At 43.9% G+C, this 21989-nt stretch overlaps 1 protein-coding gene across 1 annotated transcript in view; it reads right to left on the reverse strand.

Annotated features, from left to right (window-relative positions):
* The window catches only part of SNX30 (sorting nexin family member 30), a 47376-nt gene that overhangs the window by 23612 nt on the left and 1775 nt on the right, over window positions 1-21989 (reverse strand). Inside the window, exon 2 of the mRNA XM_075136274.1 lies at window positions 3360-3548. Within this exon, the coding sequence (XP_074992375.1) occupies window positions 3360-3548 (189 nt within the window). The remainder of the gene's footprint in view (window positions 1-3359; window positions 3549-21989) is intronic.

The following is a 21989-nucleotide window of genomic DNA, read 5'->3' on the forward strand; positions in this document are numbered from 1 at the left end:
TCTTGATAAAATCCCTCTAGAGTGTTGTCCTGGTTTTGGCTAGGATAGAGTTAATTTTGTTCGTAGTAGCTAGTATGGGGCTGTGTTTTGGATTTGTGCTGAAAACAACGTTGATAATATAAAGATGTTTTCGTTATTGCTGAGCAGTGCTTACACAGAGTCAAGGTCTTCTCAGCTTCTCATGTCTACTGACTGACAAGGCTGGAGATATACAAGAAGTTGGGAGGGGGCACAGCCAGGACAACTGACCCAAACTGGCCAATGGGATATTCCATACCATATGATGCCATGCTCAGTATACAAGCTAGGGGGAAGCTAGCCAGGGGGCCGCTGCTCAGGGACTGGCTGGGCATTGGTCCACGGGTGGTGAGCAATTGGTTTTGTTGTTTTTGTTTTTTTTTTTTTTGTTGGTTCCCCTCTCCCCCATTTGCATCACTTGTCTTTTTTTATTTCTTTCTCTTTTTGTTATCTTTCTTTGCATTACATATTATTATTATTATATTTTATTCCAATTATTAAACTGTTCTTATCTCAACCCACAAGTGTTGTCATTTTTACTCTTCCAATTCTTTCCCCCACTGGGCAGGGGGAGTGAGCAAGCAGCTGTGTAGTATTTAGCTGCCTGCTGGGTTAAACCACAACAAATGGACATCAGTCTATCTAAAGAGCACAAAGGTGTGTCATCAAGAACACCCAAGACACTCCAATCATCACAGCCAAGACCAATTAAGTTCCAGCACAAGTTTCACCCACCTTTTTGCTTTCACTAGCCTCCCCGTGTAAGAAAATTGCTGTTAGCAAGAAGAAAACAGGGTATGAAAGACAGCCAGGTTTGAATCACTGTTCCCATTATTCCGGGGACTCCCATTATGTTCTTTAAATGTGTTTATCCAGAAGACAGGCTGGGGAATGCCACCTGGCTCTTACTAGGAAGCTATGAAAGCAGGAGCACAAGCAGAAACAAGTAAACTCTAAGCTTTCTTCTCAGCTTCCCTGCAAGCAATTGTTTTAGACCAAATGCGTTGGACCTTTCCTTAGCCACCGCCACCTGCTGACAAAGGTATCAGTAGATGAGAAGGCTGGGGCATACTGCAAGACTTCTCCTTTTTGCTGTTACGATGAAGGACCTTTCTAAAGAAAGAAAAAAAACCACACAACACAAAACCAAGACTGTGGTCAGGTTATACCCTTCCCTACAGTGGTGTCCAGTCACAGCCACAAGCACACATTACAGCAGTAGCAATTGCATTCCCCTCTTTCACCTAGTGATGCTGCTTTTCACAGCAAAGAGGTCCTAGAATGAGTTATGCTGAAGACTTATGTTTATCCAAACCTTTGAGGTTCCAATAGCATTATTCGGTGGAGAAAAAAAAGCAGCCATCCCTGCCTCCTCATCCAAAGCCATCACAGAGACCCTTTCAGCCCTTTACAGGTCTCAAACCCCTCTCATGCAAGGCTGCGAAGGAGGTGGTGGGAAGCCTGGAGGTGCAAGCATCAACACTCATCCTCATCACTGTCTAGGGATTATTCCCGTGCAGCTTTTTTGCCATGTTAAATTACTGCTTTCAGCTACAATGGCTGATTGGGCAATTAGCTTGGCATCAAAGAGGCCTTGTTTGTATGGCAAGAATGAGTCAGACCATTAATACTGTTAGTCTTCCAAACAGTCTTTTTTTAAACAATCGTAGATAGTGCTAGAGGTGCTGACCGTTGAGGTTAACCAGAAGTTTACAAGAATAATAAACCTTAAGAGGTGAGGCTTTCATGTTGATTGATAAGAATAAATTATGCACTGTTTCACAATAGTATTGTAATGCTATGATATAGCAGATTTATGTGTTAGAGAGATCCCAAATAAAACAAGTATTAACAGACAGGTAGGTAGATGGGCAAAATCAGAAGTACAGGATGAGGTTTTTTTAATTTAAGAAAGAGACACTGTTGGATAATACATCTGATCTAAATACAGTAAATGCCTTACCCACGTTCCAGAGTTCTGCTTTAAGAAGGATGGGAACCCTTGTACGAACACAGGTTTCCAAGCAGAGGAACATTATTAGGGTGCCACTGCGAAGAGATATCTTACCTTGACAGAACAATCGGGTCTTAATTTAAGGGAGAAACAACTTTAGCCAAATTTTAGCCATTTGCCTGCGGAAAGTCGCATCTCATTTTGTGTTTCCTATTACTTCTGATCATGTAACAGCTGAAGGCTAAGTTGCTCCAAGTAAAAAAGTTTCCTACAATTTCTTAGCATTTTCTAGTAGGTAAGACACAAGATATCTTGCAAGATTAAGACACTTAGACCAACAAAGAATGACAGGCCTACATTAAGTATGCAGTAAGAGGGAGCTACTATTTTAGAGAAACCACATTTTCTCCTGTGCAGCCTGAAAGTGGAACTCTGGAGTAGACATTTTGAAAAAAAATTATCTGTGGCCTGTAAAGGCCTCCTTATCTCAAAGGAAAATATTCTCTCCAGTATATAGTGCTATCTAAGTAGGCCAGAGGAATGTTCATGTGTTGGACAAGTGGATCAAGTATATTCCTAGTGAAGTTAGTAAACACTTTTTGCCTTAGGTAACTACAAGTGCCCAAAACAGATGTCAACATCACCTAGGAGCTGATGCTAATGAGAATGAGCTAGTTAACAGATATCAACGTTCCAGCTGTGAGTGCAGTGGACTCTTCAGATCACTTTTCCTATTAGTGTAATTAGATTGCATTAATGATTGAACTACAACACATGCTGAAAAAATCTCTAGCATATTTCTTTTGGTAGGCAGTAGCATTCTTAGGCTACTTAGTTTTAGCAGCAACTATACAGCTTTCTGTACCAACAACTGCATGGAAGCTAGTTTACAGTTGAGGATCAAGATTATGATTTAGGTAAGCAGCTGATAGTGGAAGTGTGGTAAACACTTCAAGCAACAAGCTTAAAGCATTTCAGAAAAGAATAGACACAAAATATGAGATGATTAACAGCGAATCAACAACAAGGTACATTCCCCCTCAGGGGAGGTAACTCAAACCAAATGGGTGTCAGATTACTTTACATGAACCAACTTTCAAGTTAATGAAAGAAACTGGCCTTGCAAGTTTACAAACAGTTATGTTTAAGAGTCAGAGACAAAAATCTAAGCTGACACATTAAAAGTTTTGCATAGTTTCATATACTGAAGTAGTAACAGTTCTGCTAAGAGAAGTCACACCTTCAACACATTCAAAGGTACTGAAAGACACTAAGTTCTTGTCCTTAAGATAAGTAAATACAATGTAAGGCATAGACAACCAGAACATGCCCTAAAAAAAACTCCCCAAAGAAAAAAGTACTAGGAAAGGAGAATGCTGCTTCGTACCTTTGTTGTAACCCTGTATGTGATATACGTCTCCATTGTGCACACATGTTTTTTGGGATCATCAACAGTAACAAAGAGATCTCTAGTTTCCCCATCCAAGTCATCATCCAGCTGCAGTCTGTTGAGGAGAGATGAGGAGGAGGCTGGGCTAGAAGTGTCCACAGGTGTGCCATTGGGTAGACTGAGATCCTGTATCGGAGAGAAGAAAAAACAGAAGGTTTTTAATAGGTGAACAGATTCACTGTAAAGCACAGTATTCTCAAAGATGCCACGGACAAGCTTCACTGATATATTACAAGGGCTATTTATTTCAGCAGCTCCAAGGATCACCCTTTTCCAGGACATCCAGGCGATTCCCTAAGGTTTGGGCTTTGAGCATTAGGTTGTTCTATTGTTCCACAAGTTGAAGAGAAAGCACATTACCACCACACCTCCCCTTAGAATGGTGCAACCTGGTTTCTATTCATGAGGAAGTAAAAGTATTGCTGAACCAACAGTTCCTGGTGAGACTGAACCAACTTGGACTCTGAAAACAAAACAGCTAGGCAAATCAAGAGACCTACTTATAAGTTAGGCTTCAGGCAAAGTGGCAACAGTTCAGTTGACTGGAATGCAGTCAGCCTTCGCCCCTGGAGACTCCTATAGTAGAGGAAGGAAGGCAAACCTGTATCAGAGGCTTCCCATCAAGTCCCTTAACTTCCAAACATGTTGACAGCAGTCAGAGACTGCCCTCTTTCCTCTACTGTCCTCACAGATCATACACTCCAGCACCAGTGTCTGTCCACACCTCCCTTTTGCAGTCCTAAGGCCAATGAAAACACTGTGTTTTGCTTGGAGAGGTCCTCATTCCCATCCTCCCAACTCCAAGAGTATCATCCAGTGCCTAGGGAAGACAGAGGCCAGAAGAACCAGCAAGTGGCTATTTTAGGAAGAGAAGCACAAGGGTTTGGGAAGTCTAATTCCTTGAAACTGACTCAGCAGCAGGGAGGAAAAAAAAAAAAAAACACCAAAAAAACCACACCACAAACCTCTTTATAGCTAACTGGGTGCATTCCCACACCTTCGACTTTGATACAGAGCAACTAGTCCATACAGCTAGTCGTTACTCCACTTTGCATAAATATCACAGCAACTTCACTGCACTGTTCTCTGCTTTGGTTTTGTAGCAGAGGGAGCTGAAAGCATGTGACAAGTTGTACAATACGTAGGAACATCTGACAACAGTATTAGAAAGTCCCAAAGATCCATGGCTCTTCTTTTCAGAGGAGAGGAGCTTTTTGTTTGTTTTAACTAGTAGCACGAGAATAGATTTATCCACAGAGTGTTTCCCTTGTAAGGACAAAGGTTCCTCTGGCTGCTAGACAGAGAAACATCATTACAGCTAAGCAGCACATTAACTAGAAGTGTTTTAGCCTCAGCTTCACACAGTCTTTAAGTGGCTAAATGAAATATGTAATCTTAGCAAAGCAATCCTGTTTAGGTAAGATCCTTCGTCCATCAGTATTCCTAATGCAATTGTGGCTTATGTTCCAGGTGGACAAGGGTAGTCCCTGTCCTCAAAAGTAGTCCTCCTTTGTTCAAGGGTTCAAAATTACAGGTGAGAGCTTCAAGTTAAAGCTACTTACAAAGGTCCGCCTGCGACAATAAGTAAGAACAGGGATAAGTTCCTACCAGTCTTTGTCACAAACCCATCATGGGAGCACCGGGATTTTATAGACAGCCCTCTGCCTATTGCAGTCCTGCAGAACTGTGGTAGTATTGCTCTTCACCTTGAGGACTGCCTTATGAAGTAGGGAGAATAATGCTTTAGCTTAGACATTTTGGGAAAGGGTTGATCCAAACTATTGTCTACCAACAGAGAGGTTAGATGCATTCTCCCAGCTATTGCTCAGAAGTGGTTGCCAACAGATGAGAGATTTCATATTTAACTGGCAAGTGTGAGCAAGACTTGGAAGGTAGGCACTCAAACGCTCTCTTAAGAGGGCAAAAGAGCAGGATGAGCACGGCACAGCTTGCCAGCTCATACATGAGGTCGGCAGTTTGAACTACACAAGCATCTGGCTCAGACTCAACATCGCAGGAGCGTGTACAACAGGAAGAAGCAATGCTACAATAACTCAGCAGATAAGGGGTTCTGTTGGAGTTACACAAACAGAATAAGCAGAAGATGGGATAAGATTAGCAACAGGAGATGGCTTCAGAAAATCTGCAGTTCTGCAGGAGACAGGAGAATTTGGCTGAGCAGAGTAAAGAGCAAAGCAAACCCTGGGACTCCGCTGTAGTTGTAGACAAATCTCTTCCTGTTTCCAAAAGGAAAACACAGCTCTTCGTTGCCCATGTGCAATAAGCATTAGTATAAGACAAGTTGTGCCAGAACTGGAGCCAGTCAAATTCTAAGCTTCCAGTATGGAAATGAATTAACTTGCAGAAACAGCTTAAGCCTGGTTGCACAGGAGATCTCAAAAGCTTGTAACAAAACCTTCCAAAAGAGAGCTTAAAGAATATGATGGAATCTGCTTAAAATATGAGAACTCTGCATCATGGTGTCAGAACAACTGGAGGAAGGACCAAAGATGGAGCTTCTGCCACCTGCATGAAGTTAGCAACTCTCCTCACCAATTCTGTTGGGAGACAGCAATATCATACTAGCATGCCTTGCACTTTTTAAGCAGGGCAGAGGTTTGTGAAGGCTGGAATCCGCTTCCACCTACTTGAGTGTGTTCTTGCAGTCACAGATCCTGTGGAGTATCTCAGGTCTTAAAATAAAGGCTGTGATAGTTTTACCTGATCTCAGCCTTGGATGAAACAGCCCAGATCTAGATCAAGTAAAGCTTCCAGACGAACTCTAATTAGGAGCAGGAAGGGCTGCTAGCAGGGGGAGGGGGGGGAAGGACAGAGGATGTATACATTGAAAATATACATACACTATACATGCTGTACTACCTCATCTGCAACAGCAGAACCCTCCCCTGGCAGTCACAGCTGGCATCACGCCCTGCTACTTGGCTAGTTTTCAGTATCTGAAGGCCAAATTAGAAGCTAGCTGTTTGTCCTTCTTAATGGGTGGAGCCTCCTAGCTAACTGCACAAGGAACAGTGCTTACGACCGCTGAACCTTCATTAACAGTAGGCAGGATCAGTTCGCTGAAGTCTTATGCTATTGCTAGAAAGAGGTAGGTTTTGAAGTGTCACAGCAGATGGCCTAGCAATCTAAGTTGTCTCAGGCTGTAATCCTTTCAGCAGAGTACCTCCTCGTCGAGTTAATTGGCACTGGCTTTCTTCCATGGGACTTGGGGGATTTTTGCATTTGGGGAAGCAAGACTGCATCATCTGTTCTAGTCTGCTTTTACCACAGAAAGAGGAGTATGTCCTGCAGAGCCTAGCAGGAAAGGAGAGCTGCAGCCTTCTGCACTGCTACCTGTCGGTGTAGTTATCATACCCACAAGCATCTGAACTACTGATAGTATTAATTGTTTTATATTACAAAGAGTCTGACTTCAGTGCCAGGGACTCACGCATCAGCTTCACCTTTAGTGCACCACATGGCTGCTCAGCCACTGTTTTAAGTACCTACCCGCATTATCAAAGATCAGCACAGTCCAAGTCCCAACAGGTACCTATTGCTCACAAAGCTCTTTGCAGATAAAAAAGCCTTTTCGTCACAGCTCTGTTACGCACAGTGCAGCCAGCCTGCCGTGAATCTGAGCAGTCCCACAGCGGGGAGGAGGGGAGGCTGCTTCTGGCAGCCAGGCAGATGGAATGGAGGACAGGTTCTGTCAAGACATTCTTCAAGTCTTAGAGAGTATCCATGAAGACCTCCTCAAGTTTGAAAGCTTTTTCTGAAGTAAAGAGCAGAGATCCTTAGTCTCTGTCCCTCACCTCTTCAGGCCAGTCTTATAGCTTTGTCACCTGCTGAAGCAGGTCAGGTGAAGGTCTAGCAAGGCCTGGATCACAATAGCAGAAATAGCATGACATTCAGACCTTCAGGTTCATGACTTACTGGTAAAGTCCTAGGCTTTTGTGCACAGTTGTACAATGACCTACAGGCAGACTCCTCGTGCATTCACTCCTACGGAGTTTGTAGGATTCCTCAAGACACCCAGCTTTATGGGTACATGAGATTAGATGACTCTTGCAGCACATGTTTCATATCGTACAATGCAGGGCAAGTAGGAACTAACTGCTTGTGTTGGAAATGCATGCGTCCTGTTATCTGGCTGTTATCTGGTAAGGAAGCAGCTTCACATTCTTTTGTTGCATTATGCAGTCCAAACACCTTGATCAGTTAGCCTGCCCAGAAACAGATACTAAATCTATCAAGAAGTTCACTTCATCCAAGTTTAAAATTCAGCTGAATTTTATAAACTTGAAGTCTGCATGTGAGATGCAAAATGAGTTGGGAAGCTTCCAGCTGATGTCATCTTCTCCCTCCTTCATCCTCCCAGGAGATTTTCCAAGACTCTGGATTTACGGAGCAGCTTGGATCCACATAAAGTAAAACCTCAGAAGCTTGGTATTCAGTCTTCTGGATGGCAGCCTCCTCCAATGGAGCAGTACACACCAGAGAAAGCATCTAGGATTCAACCCTTGAAGGCTAAAAAAGGGTCTAAAATTTTGTAGGTATTGGCTTATTGTCAAGTGAAGATCATGCAGTCTCCTGCTGAGTTAAGTGCAGCTAGTCAATACTGCAGCTTCTACAAACCGAATGGTAGTTTTCACCTATCCTGCCCCAGCAAGTGTAGAGCTTAACCCGACAGCTCTGCTATCTCAGCTAAGCTAAGCAGTCCATGAAGGAAGTGGAAGAGGTGGTTCAGCTAGGTCTTCCACGCACAGATAAGCTCGTCTCTGCAAAGGGTTAGCCTGAAACCACCTGATGTTGCAAGCACACTGCTCTCATTCAACAAGTATTAGAATACAGCGAGACATTCAGAAATGTTGCTGTTTAGAGGCAAGTGGTACACTTAGCCCCAAATATCCCTGCCTAACTCGGGGACCTTACAGCCAGGCCTGTACTACTCTGTCAGCCTCACTGCTTTGCTTCTGAAATTCAGAGTGCTGTACCCTTCTCCTTGTGTTTCAAGGCGTTCCATTGCTTTTTGCCATCCATTTCCCAGAGAGACACAACTACTGTCGAGGGGACAACAATTCCACGCAACAATTACAGCTGGTTTCTGGAACAGTCTTACCTTTGTACCTTCAGTACACGACAATAAGCCATAGCAGAATTGCTGCTGGTGACTGGAAAACTAACATGGTTTAGATATATATTCCCAAGAACGCTACAAAAGCTTGCATTAACTTGGCTTTCACAGACCTGTTCACAGCACTACTTGTCTCATCCCAGCAAGTTTTGAAAGCAGGTATAGAGTTCTCTGCCACTGGCCCGCACAGGTCAGCTCTGCGTAAAAAGAGAAAGCACCTTTCCATCCTCCGGTCCATCTAGGTCAGTTCATCTGTCACTGACAGCATAGTATCCTATTAGAAGATCTCACTGAGCATCTGTATAGTGAAATCTCAGTCTGCACAAGACTATTATCCAATACCAGCTGCAGACAAATACCTAAACTTCTCTTCAGATAGAGAACGAGGGAAGAAAAGGCATTTGCTTCCCCTTTATACATGTTCAGCTTCATTCTCTACCAGGCATCAGCATCATACTTTGTTTACTACAGGTCACCTTTGTTTTCCCACACATATCCGAGGTATATACGAGATATTGCATGTCCCCTCCTCTTGCACTTGTCTTTGGGCAGCTACTTTAAGGCAAGAGTGACCTAAGTGGGGATCCAGACTGCAGAGAAGGGAAAATGCTCTGGACACAGTCGGGAAGGGAGGATAAGAAGGCAGTCTTGCTCTACAAGGTTTAAAAAAAAAACAAACACCAAACAAAAACCCCACAGTTAAACTCCAAAACCCCTATTTGTTCCCAGGAGGAAGCACCACATTTCTACATTGATCCACAAACACAACAGTGCTAAGTTGTAGTTTGACAAGAACTGTGAGAATCAACTTCTAAGTTGGACCTACCCTCCCGGGAAAGGGTAAGTGGTTACATGTACACCAGCTCCTGACATCCTTCTCCAGTAATGGGAAGGAGAGTGCAGTATGTGTGGGTGTACTCACAGGGAACAAGATTATACCCTCAGAAGAGGTCAGTGTTTTCCACTGTATTAATCATCTAGAATCAGACTGCAAGGTTGAGGCTATTTTAAGAGCAATACACACTAAGCTCAAATCAGAAGCAATTCTTCTTGCTCCTACCTGGAAATGTGTCAGCAGAGGAGGGATAGTGCTGGGCGTTGAGGACACAAGCCTGGATTTTTACTTCCTAGCCCTGGAGGGTATTATGCAGCAAGTCTGTGGGCCCTGCAGTGTTGGGGGAAAGCCCCTAAAATGGAGCATGCATACCACACCTAGTCCAAGCCTCACCTCTACAGTTCCAGCAGTACCACTGGTATTCTGCCCATCTAACCAAAAAGCCACTAGATAAAGACTGGATCAGTTTGCTCTCAGGATATTTTAAATCGGTGTCAGAGTATAGCATGCTGCCAAGCCATGAGTCTGATGACTTTGTTCTGGAGTTCATCACTCAAACCAGTTTCTGCTCTGTAGGTCAGAGTTGCCTGGAGACAGACTCCTCAGTATCCCTGAAAAAATAAGAATTTCAGATGCAGCAGCTGATCGTAAGGGCGTGCAGTTTGGTACCACTCAAGACCTAGGAGCATTCTTGCTTATGAAAGGTATCATACTTGGAATAGTGTTTCTCTGCACTTTGGCTGGACAGAGAAATACTGCAGCAAGTTTCACAGAGACACTACGTGACTGACACGAGCACTCTCCAAGCCTTCTCATGCAGGTCAGGGAACTCCTACCTCTCTCCCGAGGCTAACAGCCAAGTTTTATAGGATGGATTATTTTACTTTGTGGTTTGTTTTCCCATAAGTCATCACAGTTAAGCTAACCAGAGCAAAAATGTGGGCATAGAAGCGTTTCCTGCAAACAGCATTTTCAACAAGGGCAATAAGCCATCTCCTACCTCTGTTGCTGAAGTCTTCAGGGACTCAGCTACAATACGGCTCAGTTTCAGCCTTCCTGTGCACGGGAGTAAAGGGGGGTGTCGCAAGAAGGTGTCAAGTACCACATCAGACCATCTGTTCATACAGTCTGGCTATATGTCTGTTTTCTCACAGAGTCCTTAAGAGGGTGGCCTCTTTTCCTAGTCTGGAAGGGGAACTGTGCAATATCACACTAAAGCTAAATGTGGTTCAGGTTACACTCTAAAGATCACGAGTGGCATCTCACAGACATTTTACAGCAGTTAAGACAAGTCCTTCAATATTACTGATAAACCATGTTACTGTGCTACTATGTGCACAAAAGGTCAAAAGGCTTTGGGGACCAGGCATTTAGCAGCTGAAATGGGTTGTTATTTGGAGCAGACATGAATTAGGCAAAATGTAAAGGGGTAAGCATACTTTTGTCTTATTAACTCTCACTCACCTGACATGTACTTCGCCATATCCTTTGAATAGGAAGGAAAGTGCAAGGAGTAACTGGATGCTTGCCACGTCTTACAGCTCCCTTACTGTGGCAAGGTATTTTACATGCAAAGAGGTATTTTAACACATCCACAGGATGAACTGTTCTCTTGAAAGAAACAGTCCCAGATCCAAGGTTAGCTTCTACATCTGTTTACAAAGCACTAGAGCCCTCGCAGAAAGCTTTATCTATCTTCCTAAGCAAAAAGCCAGTCTGGCAACTGTCCAGCAAGATTAGTTCAGTTATGTCTAAGCTGCAGAAAGTAGTAGAAAAGTGCTTGTGACCCAAAGGAAAGCGAGAGTTTAACATTTGGGCAGACTTGTATCTGCATCCTTTAGCAGAGCTAAGGGTTCTTTCTTCCTTCTACAGTTCTCAGTACAAGGCAACAGGCACCAATTCCACTCTATCTTCAGAGCTCGAAGATCTCCACAAATGGCAGACGCTAGGTATATGCAGAAACATTTAGAAAAATGTAAAACTTGTGAGTCAAGTCTCCAGTTACTCTCCCCTAGTTTTATTAAGTTCCATGTCTATCTGCAAGGAGTTTGTTTCAAGAATATTGTTTGTTATGAGACTTGAATTATAATCAGAAGGGTTCTGCAGCTGTGTGCACAGAAACATCATAACCCATTTTAACATGCTGAAAAGCACCTTGTTAATGAACAAACCTAACACACCCAGTGTTTTGTTTAAAGCTTCGTTTTCAGAACCTGAGCTCTGACCTTCTAAATAGCAAAGCAGCAGCCAGGATTCAGACCATGAGCAGGAAAACTTGAATCCAGCATATGACTAGGAGTCATTCCCAATCCAAGAAGCCAGATTTATATCTGATTACAGATGGAACAGTGTGTTAAGCTTGTCCAAACTAAACTGCTTTCTCGTAGAGATGTACGGCTTTGTGTTAAAGCTCTGCAGACACACTGTGCAGCAGTTTTTTCCTGTTCACGCTGTAGAAGTAGATTTAGCTGCATCAGTTATTTAGGTGTGCAGTCTCACCAAAGTGTCAATTTGGCCGAGATGTTTTTGAGAGCAAACAGTAATATTTCTTAAATGTGAACAGATGCAAAGGATTGGGGAGAAGCAGAGAGAAGAAACAGTAAGGAAAGAGATGACAGAGGGCTGGAAAGCACTGTAGTATCCTGGTGTATACTTCATTTAAATAAGCAAGAATACACTTCCATATTGCACTACAATGTGGGTTTCCTCATGCTCACTGTTTCAGGTGAGTTGCATTAGCATTTCCCCACACAAGATCAGTGAAGCTTCATGAGAGCAAGTCAGACTGATGAGACATCACTGTGCAAGTAAAGAAGGCAGAGATATTTAAAGGGGAGAACTCATGTTTTCATCTCAAACCCTGGAAGACCTGGAGGAGTGTGCTCGTGAAGGAGCTCTCAGAGTTAGTTTACGCGGGTGCAATTTGCTCTCCATCACATTTGCTGATAAAGAAGACATTTTCCAGCAGAAAGGCATTTGCTCCCAGAGGCGTAAAATAAACAAGTATCTGTTGGAAGAAAAAAAAAAAAAACAAAAAACCATCACACAGTATGACCACCTCACTCCCTGATTTAAGGAGAGCAAGTGAGGAAAAGCAGTCATGCAGTATTTCCTCACAGCATGAAAACTATCTAGAGACTGATGGAGGGAAGAAACAACGCATGAGATCTACAGACTAATTCACCTAAAGAAACACCCTTTATTTATATGGCCTAGGCTCCTGCCAGCCACTGTGGCACATACAGGTGTTTGGTACACACAGCTTCCAGCCAAGTGTACTGATCCAGGAGCCAGATAATCAGCACACTGAAAGTCAGCATACAAATCCTGCAGAGGCCAAGCTGATCACTGGCAATAAACGGTATTGATTAAAATTTTTCAGGGATTTTCTTGGCGATAGTCCAAAACACAGCTTCGTCTTGGCAGTATCTTCGCTTACAGTTTGCCTTATACCAGCATCTAAAAAGCTACAGCAGAGGTGCCAGTTCTAGCCAGTCAAGCATGGGTTTCGGTATTGTCAGGGGTAGTCTATCACTTGCCATTCCCACATGTCAGCGCTTTCACCACCGAGCTAGTTGAAAGTAGCTGTTGCTAACACCATCTGCAGCACTGAGGGGGAAGAGGCTTCTCTGCCCTTGAGCAACACCTGCACTGCAGCATATTCCTTTCAAGGAACACATCACGTCATTCAAGCTCACTTGAAAAGTGAGGCCAACTATGCAGACAGACTTTAAGATGGGTTTTTTTATACCCTAACAGGCCCTTTAGAAGGATACAGCAAGTTCCATTCAAGCAGTGTAAGGCAACAATTTCCCATGAGGACAGGGCATTGAACCAGTGTAGTAACAGCTTTCCTGTTAGATGTGATAGAGAGGAGCTTCACCCCTTGCCAGTATCTTGGCTTTGAGAGGCTACTAGCTACTTTAATCAGATATGCAGCGTTAGGATGGTTTAAGAGAAATTGGTTTTTTTCAGACTTAAATTCAGCTTGAGGTTAGACCATAGACTAAGAATAAGAACCAGGATTAAAGCATGTGCTTCGGTGCTGTAAGCCATCCCATCACTAGTAACACTGCACACCACTGCAGCTATTATTTTGCAAGACAGGCAGAGAGGTTGTCATCCTCACAGCAGGGTCTGCACTCCTTAATTGGAGGGTATCATCTAGAAGCAAGTAAAACCAGTTGCTATTTACATTTTGTTCATTTTCCTGGAGAGTAGAGCACTACACATTTTCGTGACGTCTTTGCTCCCACACACTAGCGTAGTTCTCTTCAACCTAAGATACATAAACCCACAAATCTGAGTCCAGCAGAAGCCCATCTTTAGGGGTTAGAGACACCACCACTTTCACGTCCAGAGTAACTTCGCACCTACTGCTTACTGCTTCACAGAAGAAGTGATGTAGAAGCTCTGAACGTGGCTGTAAGACAGTGATGTTCTCCAAAGGGATTCATGTTTTGAGGACCACTCTAAATGCAGCTCTTGGCTGAGCTCCTTCCTTGCCCGTTGTATGAATTTTGGATTATTGCCTTTATTTTCAGAACCATTTCAACTAGTTCCACTAACCCATGTCACCTACATGCTTACTCAGACAGATACTTCATGATTTCTGTGAAATATTCTCTGGTTGAAAATCAACAGTTTTGTCATTATAACATCACCTACAGCTTAAGGCAACACCTCTTTCCGCCCGCCGTCCCTCTCAATTTAGAAAATAAAACATGTCCCATAAATTCATCTGTCAATAAAGCATTTAAGTTGGATTGGCATTGGGAATGCTAACTCATTAAAAGAGTTGCAGCTCACTGGATTTGTTTTCCATCTTCAGCTGGTCATTGCAGAATTGCTAGTAGCTACCTTGCTGTCAATTATTGCCCTTAGTAGCTGGAAGAGCAACAGATTCCCCACAGTTTTTCGATATTTTACTAAGAGTAAATTCTTACTCAGAGTAAATTCACTCAGCTTTTACCTCAGAGTTGCAGCTGCCACCTCCAAGGTGGAGTTTGGAGCTTCCTGCCCCATTTCATCCCAGTGCTGGGAGTAGTTTTCCCACAAGGGCTTGGTGTCCCAGCTGCACTGCAACCCGGGCTCAGGCAGTCAAGTCAGCCACAGCTTAAACAGTCACTACAGCTCAGCATTTAAGATCTTGCTCAAGGTCGGCAGAAAACAAGCCTCAGTGAAGTCACTTCTGAGAAATACACAAGATAACTGCCATTTTTAATTGGTGTATTGTCTTCTGCAGACAGAAAGCACATGCAAGTTACAATCTCAAAGATGCAGTTCAGGTGTTGCAAGTACATTTTCATGTAGCAGTACTGAGTTAAGTCTCACTGCACCGCAAGAGCTCCCGTCTTGTCTCCAGATCTACTTTACAGAAACCAGCCTCTACACTCAGGTAAGGAAGAGACTGGCTAGTGTCACAGCCAGACAATCTGTTTGATCTACACAAGAGTAGTCCACAATGCTAGAAGACCACAGGTCAGTAGTTTGCAGGTTAATCTAGGAACTGATGTCTCCCAGATCAGAGTGTGTCAATACAAAAGCCTCAGTCTTTACCCTCTGCCCCTGCCATCATTAATTACACGGACATCACAAACCCCTGAGGCACCAATAAGAGAATGATGTGCCCACACAGCTGTAAAAAGAGAGCTTCTTAATCTCGTTATCCTCTTCTCCCCATGAAGGAGCTCAGAGAGCATCGAGCAACCCGGGTAGGTTTGAGGCGTTCCAGCACAGGCAGCCTGGAGGATTCTTTCCGACCACCAAGCATAACTTTTTCCACCACGGCGGACAAGTTATTGCCAAGACTCACCCTTCTGAAACCCATCTGAAGAACCAAGTTCCTCTATGTACGTTTTGAATATCTGTTTTTAATACTCTGTCTCACTAAGTATGAAGCAATCCTGTTGAAAAGATTATGAAAGCTGTGCAACACCGAACTCAACCTCAAAGTATACCCCTCCCTCCATTAAGTTGAACTAAGAACCACAAAGTTATAATACTGTTATACAGTAGAAGCTATGTTCAGTTTTACCAGATGGAAAGATTAAAAAAGTAACAGTACTAAGACAGTTATGTTGATGCAAGTGCTTGTCCCAAGTTAAGTGTTAGCTATCCTTCATCTTGTTCAGAAAAGATGGAAATTGCCAATTCCGGAGGCACTCACTGCACTGGGAAGTTGTGGATCACAAAGAAAACACCGAGTACAGTTTTACGACAGTACTAGAGCACCTACATTGTAAGATACCATAAAAGCACCCTTACCAATAAAATCCTATTTCTATAAATGAAGGCAACCATGTTGTTGTATGTGCTTTACACCATCTTTTCAGTAAGATACCATGGTATTAACCTATCCAAGTGATATAATGACTTTGAGAGATGAAATAGCTAGAGAAAGCAGTTCCAGTTACCACCATTACGAAAGATGGGAAACTGGGTGGCTTGGCTGTGGGTAGGGCTGATGGCAAGCTGAAAGCCATGCCAGGTTTAAGTCAGTTCTTTTAACTAGGAGACTAGAAAAGAGCCGCCTGATGCGCACGCACACAGTGCAACAGGAGAAGAGACAGCAGTCCCTCTGAACAGCCATCCAAGACTGGAGTTCAAAGACGACGACTAAGCTCAGCCTTTGAGAGCTGATGGCCCACTTATGAAGCATGTGGCAGACAAGGGCTTGAACCTGAAACCTTCCTGGCCTAAGAACCATGGTTCAGCAATTTAACACGCATCTACTATGCAACATAACCTCCCCATTCACTGCAGTGACTGGGGGAAGAGAACCATAGGATTTCCCAAAAGCCAGGACAACAGCTTCATAAACAGGTGAATTCTGAAACAGTTAGGAGACAGTTCAACCAAACTAGCAATCCTACTGTCCTAGGTGGAAGACAACATTCCTGTGTCCTTCAAGCACTTCTGCAGACAAGGACAGGGATTTACTGGAAGCAGCCTCACGTTCCTTATGGGTAACTTGAATCACAACGATATTTGCTGGAGGGACAACACAGCAGAAGTGACATCAGTCTAGAAGGTTTCTGAAGTGCATTGGTGACAACTGCCTGACACAGGTGATTGATAACCTGAAGAGGGGAGATGCTTTGCTGAATTTCAGTCTTAAAAAGAAGACTTGGTCAAGGATGTGAAGGCAGGGGGCTGCCTCAGCCACAGTAGCCATGAGCTCGTGGAGTTCACAATCCCAGGACGAGGGAGCAAAGCAAAGAGCAGGATCACAACCCCAGACTTCCAGGGAGCAGACTTTGGCCTCTTCAGGGATCTGCTAGGAAGAAGGCTCTGGAGGGGCTTCCCGGAGAACTAGTTGATTTTCAAGGAACACCTCTCCAGCCCCAAAACTGGTCCATTCCAATGAGGAGGAAATCAAGCAAAGGTGGCTGGAGACCTGCATGCATGAACACGGAGCTCATGACTAAACTCAAACATAAAAAGGAAGCATAAAAAAATGCAGCAGTAGGCACAGTTGACCCAGGAGGAACATAGAGACACTGTCTGAGAATGCAGGGATGGGTTTAGTGGGATGGAGCTGAATCTGGCAAAGGATAAGAACAGCAACAAGAAAGGCTTCTATAGGTACACATCAGTAGCAAAACAAAGAACAAAGAAAATGCAGTCCTGATGAGGCAGAGTTGCTGATGACAAAGGACACAGATAAGGCCTTTCTTTGCCTCAGCCTTTATTGAGACAACTAGCCTTCAAGAATCCCAGGCCCCCGAGACCAGTGGGAAAGACTGGAACAAGGCAAACTCACCATCAGTGGGGGTGGACCAGGTTAGGGAGCATTTCAACAAACTGGACAGACATAAGCCCATGATGAGATGGACCCATAAGTGCTGAGGGAGCTGGATAATGACACTGTATTGCCACTTTCAATCATCTTATCCTTATTATGGTGATGAGTGGAGGTTCCTGAGGACTGGAAGAAACCAAGTGTCACTCCTGTCTTCAGGAAGGCAGATACAGGGAACTACAGGCCAGTCAGCCTCACTTCAACCCCTGGAAAGGTGATCGAGCAAATATTAGAAACCATTTCCAAACACACGAAGGACATGGTGATGAGAGGTCAGCATGGACTTAAGGGAAGTCATCCTTAACCAACCCAACACCTGCTATGAAGATATGACTGGCCTGATGTACGAGAGGAGAGCGTTAATGCAGTTTATCTCAACTTTAAACGGACTTCCAACACCGTCTCCCATAACATCCTCCTAGACAAGCTGATGAGGTACAAGCTAGGCAGATGTACAGCAAAGTGGACTGAAAACTGGCTGAACTGCTGGATTCAAAGGGTTGTGATTCCACAGATTCCAACTTGAGGGCAGTCATTAGTGGAGTACACCAGCAGACAGCAATAGGGCCACTACTGTTTAACACCTTCATTGATGACCTAAATGACGGGACAGGGTACATCCTCAGCCAGTGTGCTGAGGGTACAGAACTGGGTGGAGTGCTTGATACGTCAGATGATTGTGCTGCCATTCAGAGGGGCCTCAACAGGCTGGAGAAGTGGACTGACAGATAACCTCATGAAATTCAACATGAGGAAATGCAAAGCCCTGCACCTCGCAGGAATAACCCCATGTAGTAGTATGTGCTGGGGGCTGACTGGTTGAAAAGCAGTTTGGCAGAAGGCAAGGAAAAAAACAAACAAACAAAACAAACCACCACACACAACAGATCCTGGTGGAAAAGATGACCGTGAGCCAACAATATGCTTCACGGCAAAGAAGGCCAACAGCCTTGAGAGGAGAATGCTCGGGGATCTTATCAATATGGATAAATACCTGATGGGAGGGTGTACAGAAGGTGGTGACAGACTCTTTTCAGTGGATCTAACAACACAACAAGAGACAATGGGCACAAATGGAAATACTGGAAGTTTCACTTAAACATGAGAAAGAAATTTTATTTGAGGGTGACTGGATGCAGGAACGGGTTGCCCAGAGAGATATTCAAAAAACAACTTCACAGTGTCCTGGGCAGCCTTCTGTAGCTCACTCTGCTGTGAGCCGAGGGGTTGGACTAGAAGATATCCAGAGCTGCCTTCCAGCCTCAACTTCTCTGCAAGTGTCAGTTTTGTGTTCCTGTAGATTGGAATTGAGATCAACTCATCCATACCAGCATTGTTTCATGAGTTCACCAATTTCAGTTCCTGACTTTCTGTAGTCCTCAGTCTCTCCCAAGACTGAGAATTTACCTCCAACTTGCTTTAAGAAAAATACACGGTGCTGGTCTAACAGTTCTCATTTAGTCAGAGAAGGAAGAGGTTTGTAGGAGCTCAGGCAGATCTATTTTAAGATTTCAGATTATACTGCAAACTGGTTTCATCTGTGGGTGGATGAAGTTAAGAGCAATAATTAAACTAGCAACCAAGGAGGCTGGAAGTAGAGCTCCAGACTCTCGGTATACTTTTTGTTGGGAGAGCTGCCAGGCTTCCGTCCAGAGTATGAGCGCTAAGTAACAGCACTCCAACAAACACACCAAGTATTTATACTTGATCAGGTGCTAATACAGGCCTAGGGGTTCACCAGGGTGGTAGCTTGGAAGCAGATGAGCAAGGGGTCACACGCCAGCAACAGTTTTCAGTTAGTAACCAGAAGTTTGCAGTAGGCGTTTTAACGTCCATCTCCATGAATTAGCAAATTCAAGTTATGCATTCATTGCAAGCCCGGTATTCCACACGAGCTCTGCTTGATATACTACCTGTAAAATAGACTTGAAGCTCACTTCAGCTGTCTAGAGTTAATAGAGCCGAATACAAGGCATGGGCATCTTCAAAGAAGAAAAACTGAACAGGTTGTAGGTAGCTGGCCACAAGTACAGTATCAGGTAGTCAGAGATGCCTGAAAGAGGACAATGGAGTCTGAGCCCAAGGACAGGTGGGATATTAAAGCTTTTGGAGTGATAGGCAAGAAACCACCACTGGGAGTCAGGACCCTACCAGACAGTTGCCAGTCTCAAGGCAGACCATAGCAAGAACAGCCAACATCGCCCCGTTAGGAAGATACTCTCACAACACAAGTCTAGAGGAACCAGAAGGACCACAGTTAGAGGACAGCAGGAGTAAGCCATACAGAACACTTTCTTTCTAATTTTGCACAGCCTCGCACTTCCAACACTTAGCAGCAATGCTATTAAATCTGCACAGCTTCAGTGAGGCTGCATCCTGAGTCTTATCATAATTCTACAACCATTTGGGTACAATCACACAGCAGAACACCATCTACTTCTCACCTGTGCCCCGAACCCAGTAACACATCAATAATGCCTTTTCTCCTCGGTGTCAAAGTGTTTGTCTGAGTGCACAGAGCAGATTCGCTATCGAAAGTGACAAACTAATGAACTAGAGTGAAATATTCACATGCAAGCAGAACTTCCTTTTTTTTTTTTAAAGGAAAAAAAGGAGAGAAATCCACACTGACACTTCCCCATTTGCCTTACCTTCCTCTGCAGAGGATCTGCTCTGAAAAGCAGATCTCAGTTAGCTTGCATGCCTTCCAAAAGCTCTGTAAGAGAGCAAGAACTCAGTTTTACAGCTAACTCTGCCATGCATCCTGAGGGATTGTTTCCTCCTGCATGTTTCCCTCTCACCTGATGTCAAAAAAAAAAGGGGGGGGTGTCAGTACTGCTTAGGTTCAGCTTTAGCTGTCTCCTTATTTGGAGGCTAGCAAGGGTAAAGGGAGAATAAGCTCAAAAAAGCTGATGGTGGTCAGGTATCAGGACAAACAATGTTTTATGCAATTAGATTTGAGGGGAACAGAAAGATCTTTATAGAAGGATCTGGCCAATACTGAGATGCTTTAGAGACAAGAATCTACAACTCAAGTATTTCATGTTTGCTGCAGAATCACTGTGAAAGCCAAGTACTTAGCCAGAAATGTCCATTTCACTTAAGAGGTTAGATGCTGCTCAGGAGTCAAGGCTTCCTGGCTCCTAAAACTGCTCTCTGCTGTAAGTTAGGATGAAGACACCCTTTCAGACAGTGAAAGCTCTGCAGTCCTCTTCATAAGGTTCAGAAAACTTGAGACTAGTCTACTTAGAGGGCTTCAGAACCACAGAAGCCACAGAATACAGCACAGAAGGTTTTCCTTCTCTTTCCCATGACCTACTGCTGTAATAGCATTAGCCACTGTTCTTAAACAGCAACTAAAGGTTTGTGAGACTTCAAAGTTAGACAGGGTCTAAGCTACTAGATTATTCCCATGTTTGAATCAAAAACCAACAGGAGACATGCAGGCAGTGTTCCTCGTCCTCCAGGTTCCTCTGACTCAGGATAAAGTACTGTTCTTATTCAGCAGCTCCAAAAAAGCAAGGAAAGCATGCTTTAAAAAATGCAAAGCAGTGATGGCAGAGGTTCAGCCACTTCAGGCTACACATCTGGGGCAGTGGAAATTGAAGCACTGCTTTATGAGCAGACAACTTCCCTTACTTCTGCACTTTCTCCCCTCAGAGGATTTCAGTCTTAGGTACTTTTACCTTGCAGCAGTGTTTAGGAAGTATTTGCTCAGAGCAGGTAAGAAGAACCTGGAAAAAGCAAGTTACCCAGTTCAGGGTGATGGGTCAGCCATTGCCACCATCCCTGTGCCAGAGGCATGTCCTACTACAGGCCTGGTTATGGACAGTGGTCCTTACAGAAGCTTACTGACTCAGACCCACTTTGAAGCAGGAGACTTCGACCCAAACTTCTCCTGCAGTGCCGATCCCCACCAGACTCTCCAGAAAGGCCAAGAGAGCAGACAAGCACAGCTCCTATTCAAGAATCAATAAAGAACAGCTGCAGAGCTTTAAGCCTAAATCAGACTTGAATACTGACCTCCCTCTGTTACCCAACCATTGGAGCTATCCACACATTGTTAGCTGATTAGTGAGCCAGCCTTTCAAGAGATTAATGACCCACCACCAGACATTAAGACCAAGAGATATACTAACCACCTAAAATGCAGTTTTACCTATTTAACTCCACTTACCGTGCTCGCTCTCTAGACTACTCAACACAGTGCAAGCAGTTGAAGTTTACTGTTGCCTTAAAGTTAGGAACACCTGTTTGTTCACTGAAGTTTTTCCTGAGGTGGGAAAGAAGTCAACTCTTTTTTTTCTTGCCAGTGTGTCAGGTATTAAGTGGAAAAAGGGACATCCCTCACACAGCAGAGCTGTTGGACTCCTTCCATCAGAAGGCTCAGACGTTTGGTTTTTTCTGCTAATTCAGCTAAAAGGAAAAAAAAGAATGCTGCTCTCTTCCTGCTGGAAATCCTTTTATTCTGCAAGGCTTATTACCCTACTGCCATTTCCAGGTCAACCACAGAACTGCTCTCGAGTCTAAAAATCACTTACCTCAGCCCTTTTTTGCTCTCCCCTTTAGAGTACTTCTGTGCTGCCAAGTGCCTAGAACAGGCCAGTACTACATACAGGTAGTAGAAGATGGACTTCACCTGTGTTGCTGGTGGAAAAACTGGGCAAGAACCTTCCTACTAAGGAGAAGTTAGCTGACCACAGCCTGAGGCTAGAGAGGTATTTCTGCTCCTAGGTTACCAGGGACACTGATACACTTCTTAGACACCTCAAAACAGTAAAGAGGAGAGGA

The sequence above is a fragment of the Calonectris borealis genome, chromosome Z, assembly GCF_964195595.1.
Source record: "Calonectris borealis chromosome Z, bCalBor7.hap1.2, whole genome shotgun sequence".
NCBI classification, from domain to species: Eukaryota; Metazoa; Chordata; class Aves; order Procellariiformes; family Procellariidae; genus Calonectris; species Calonectris borealis.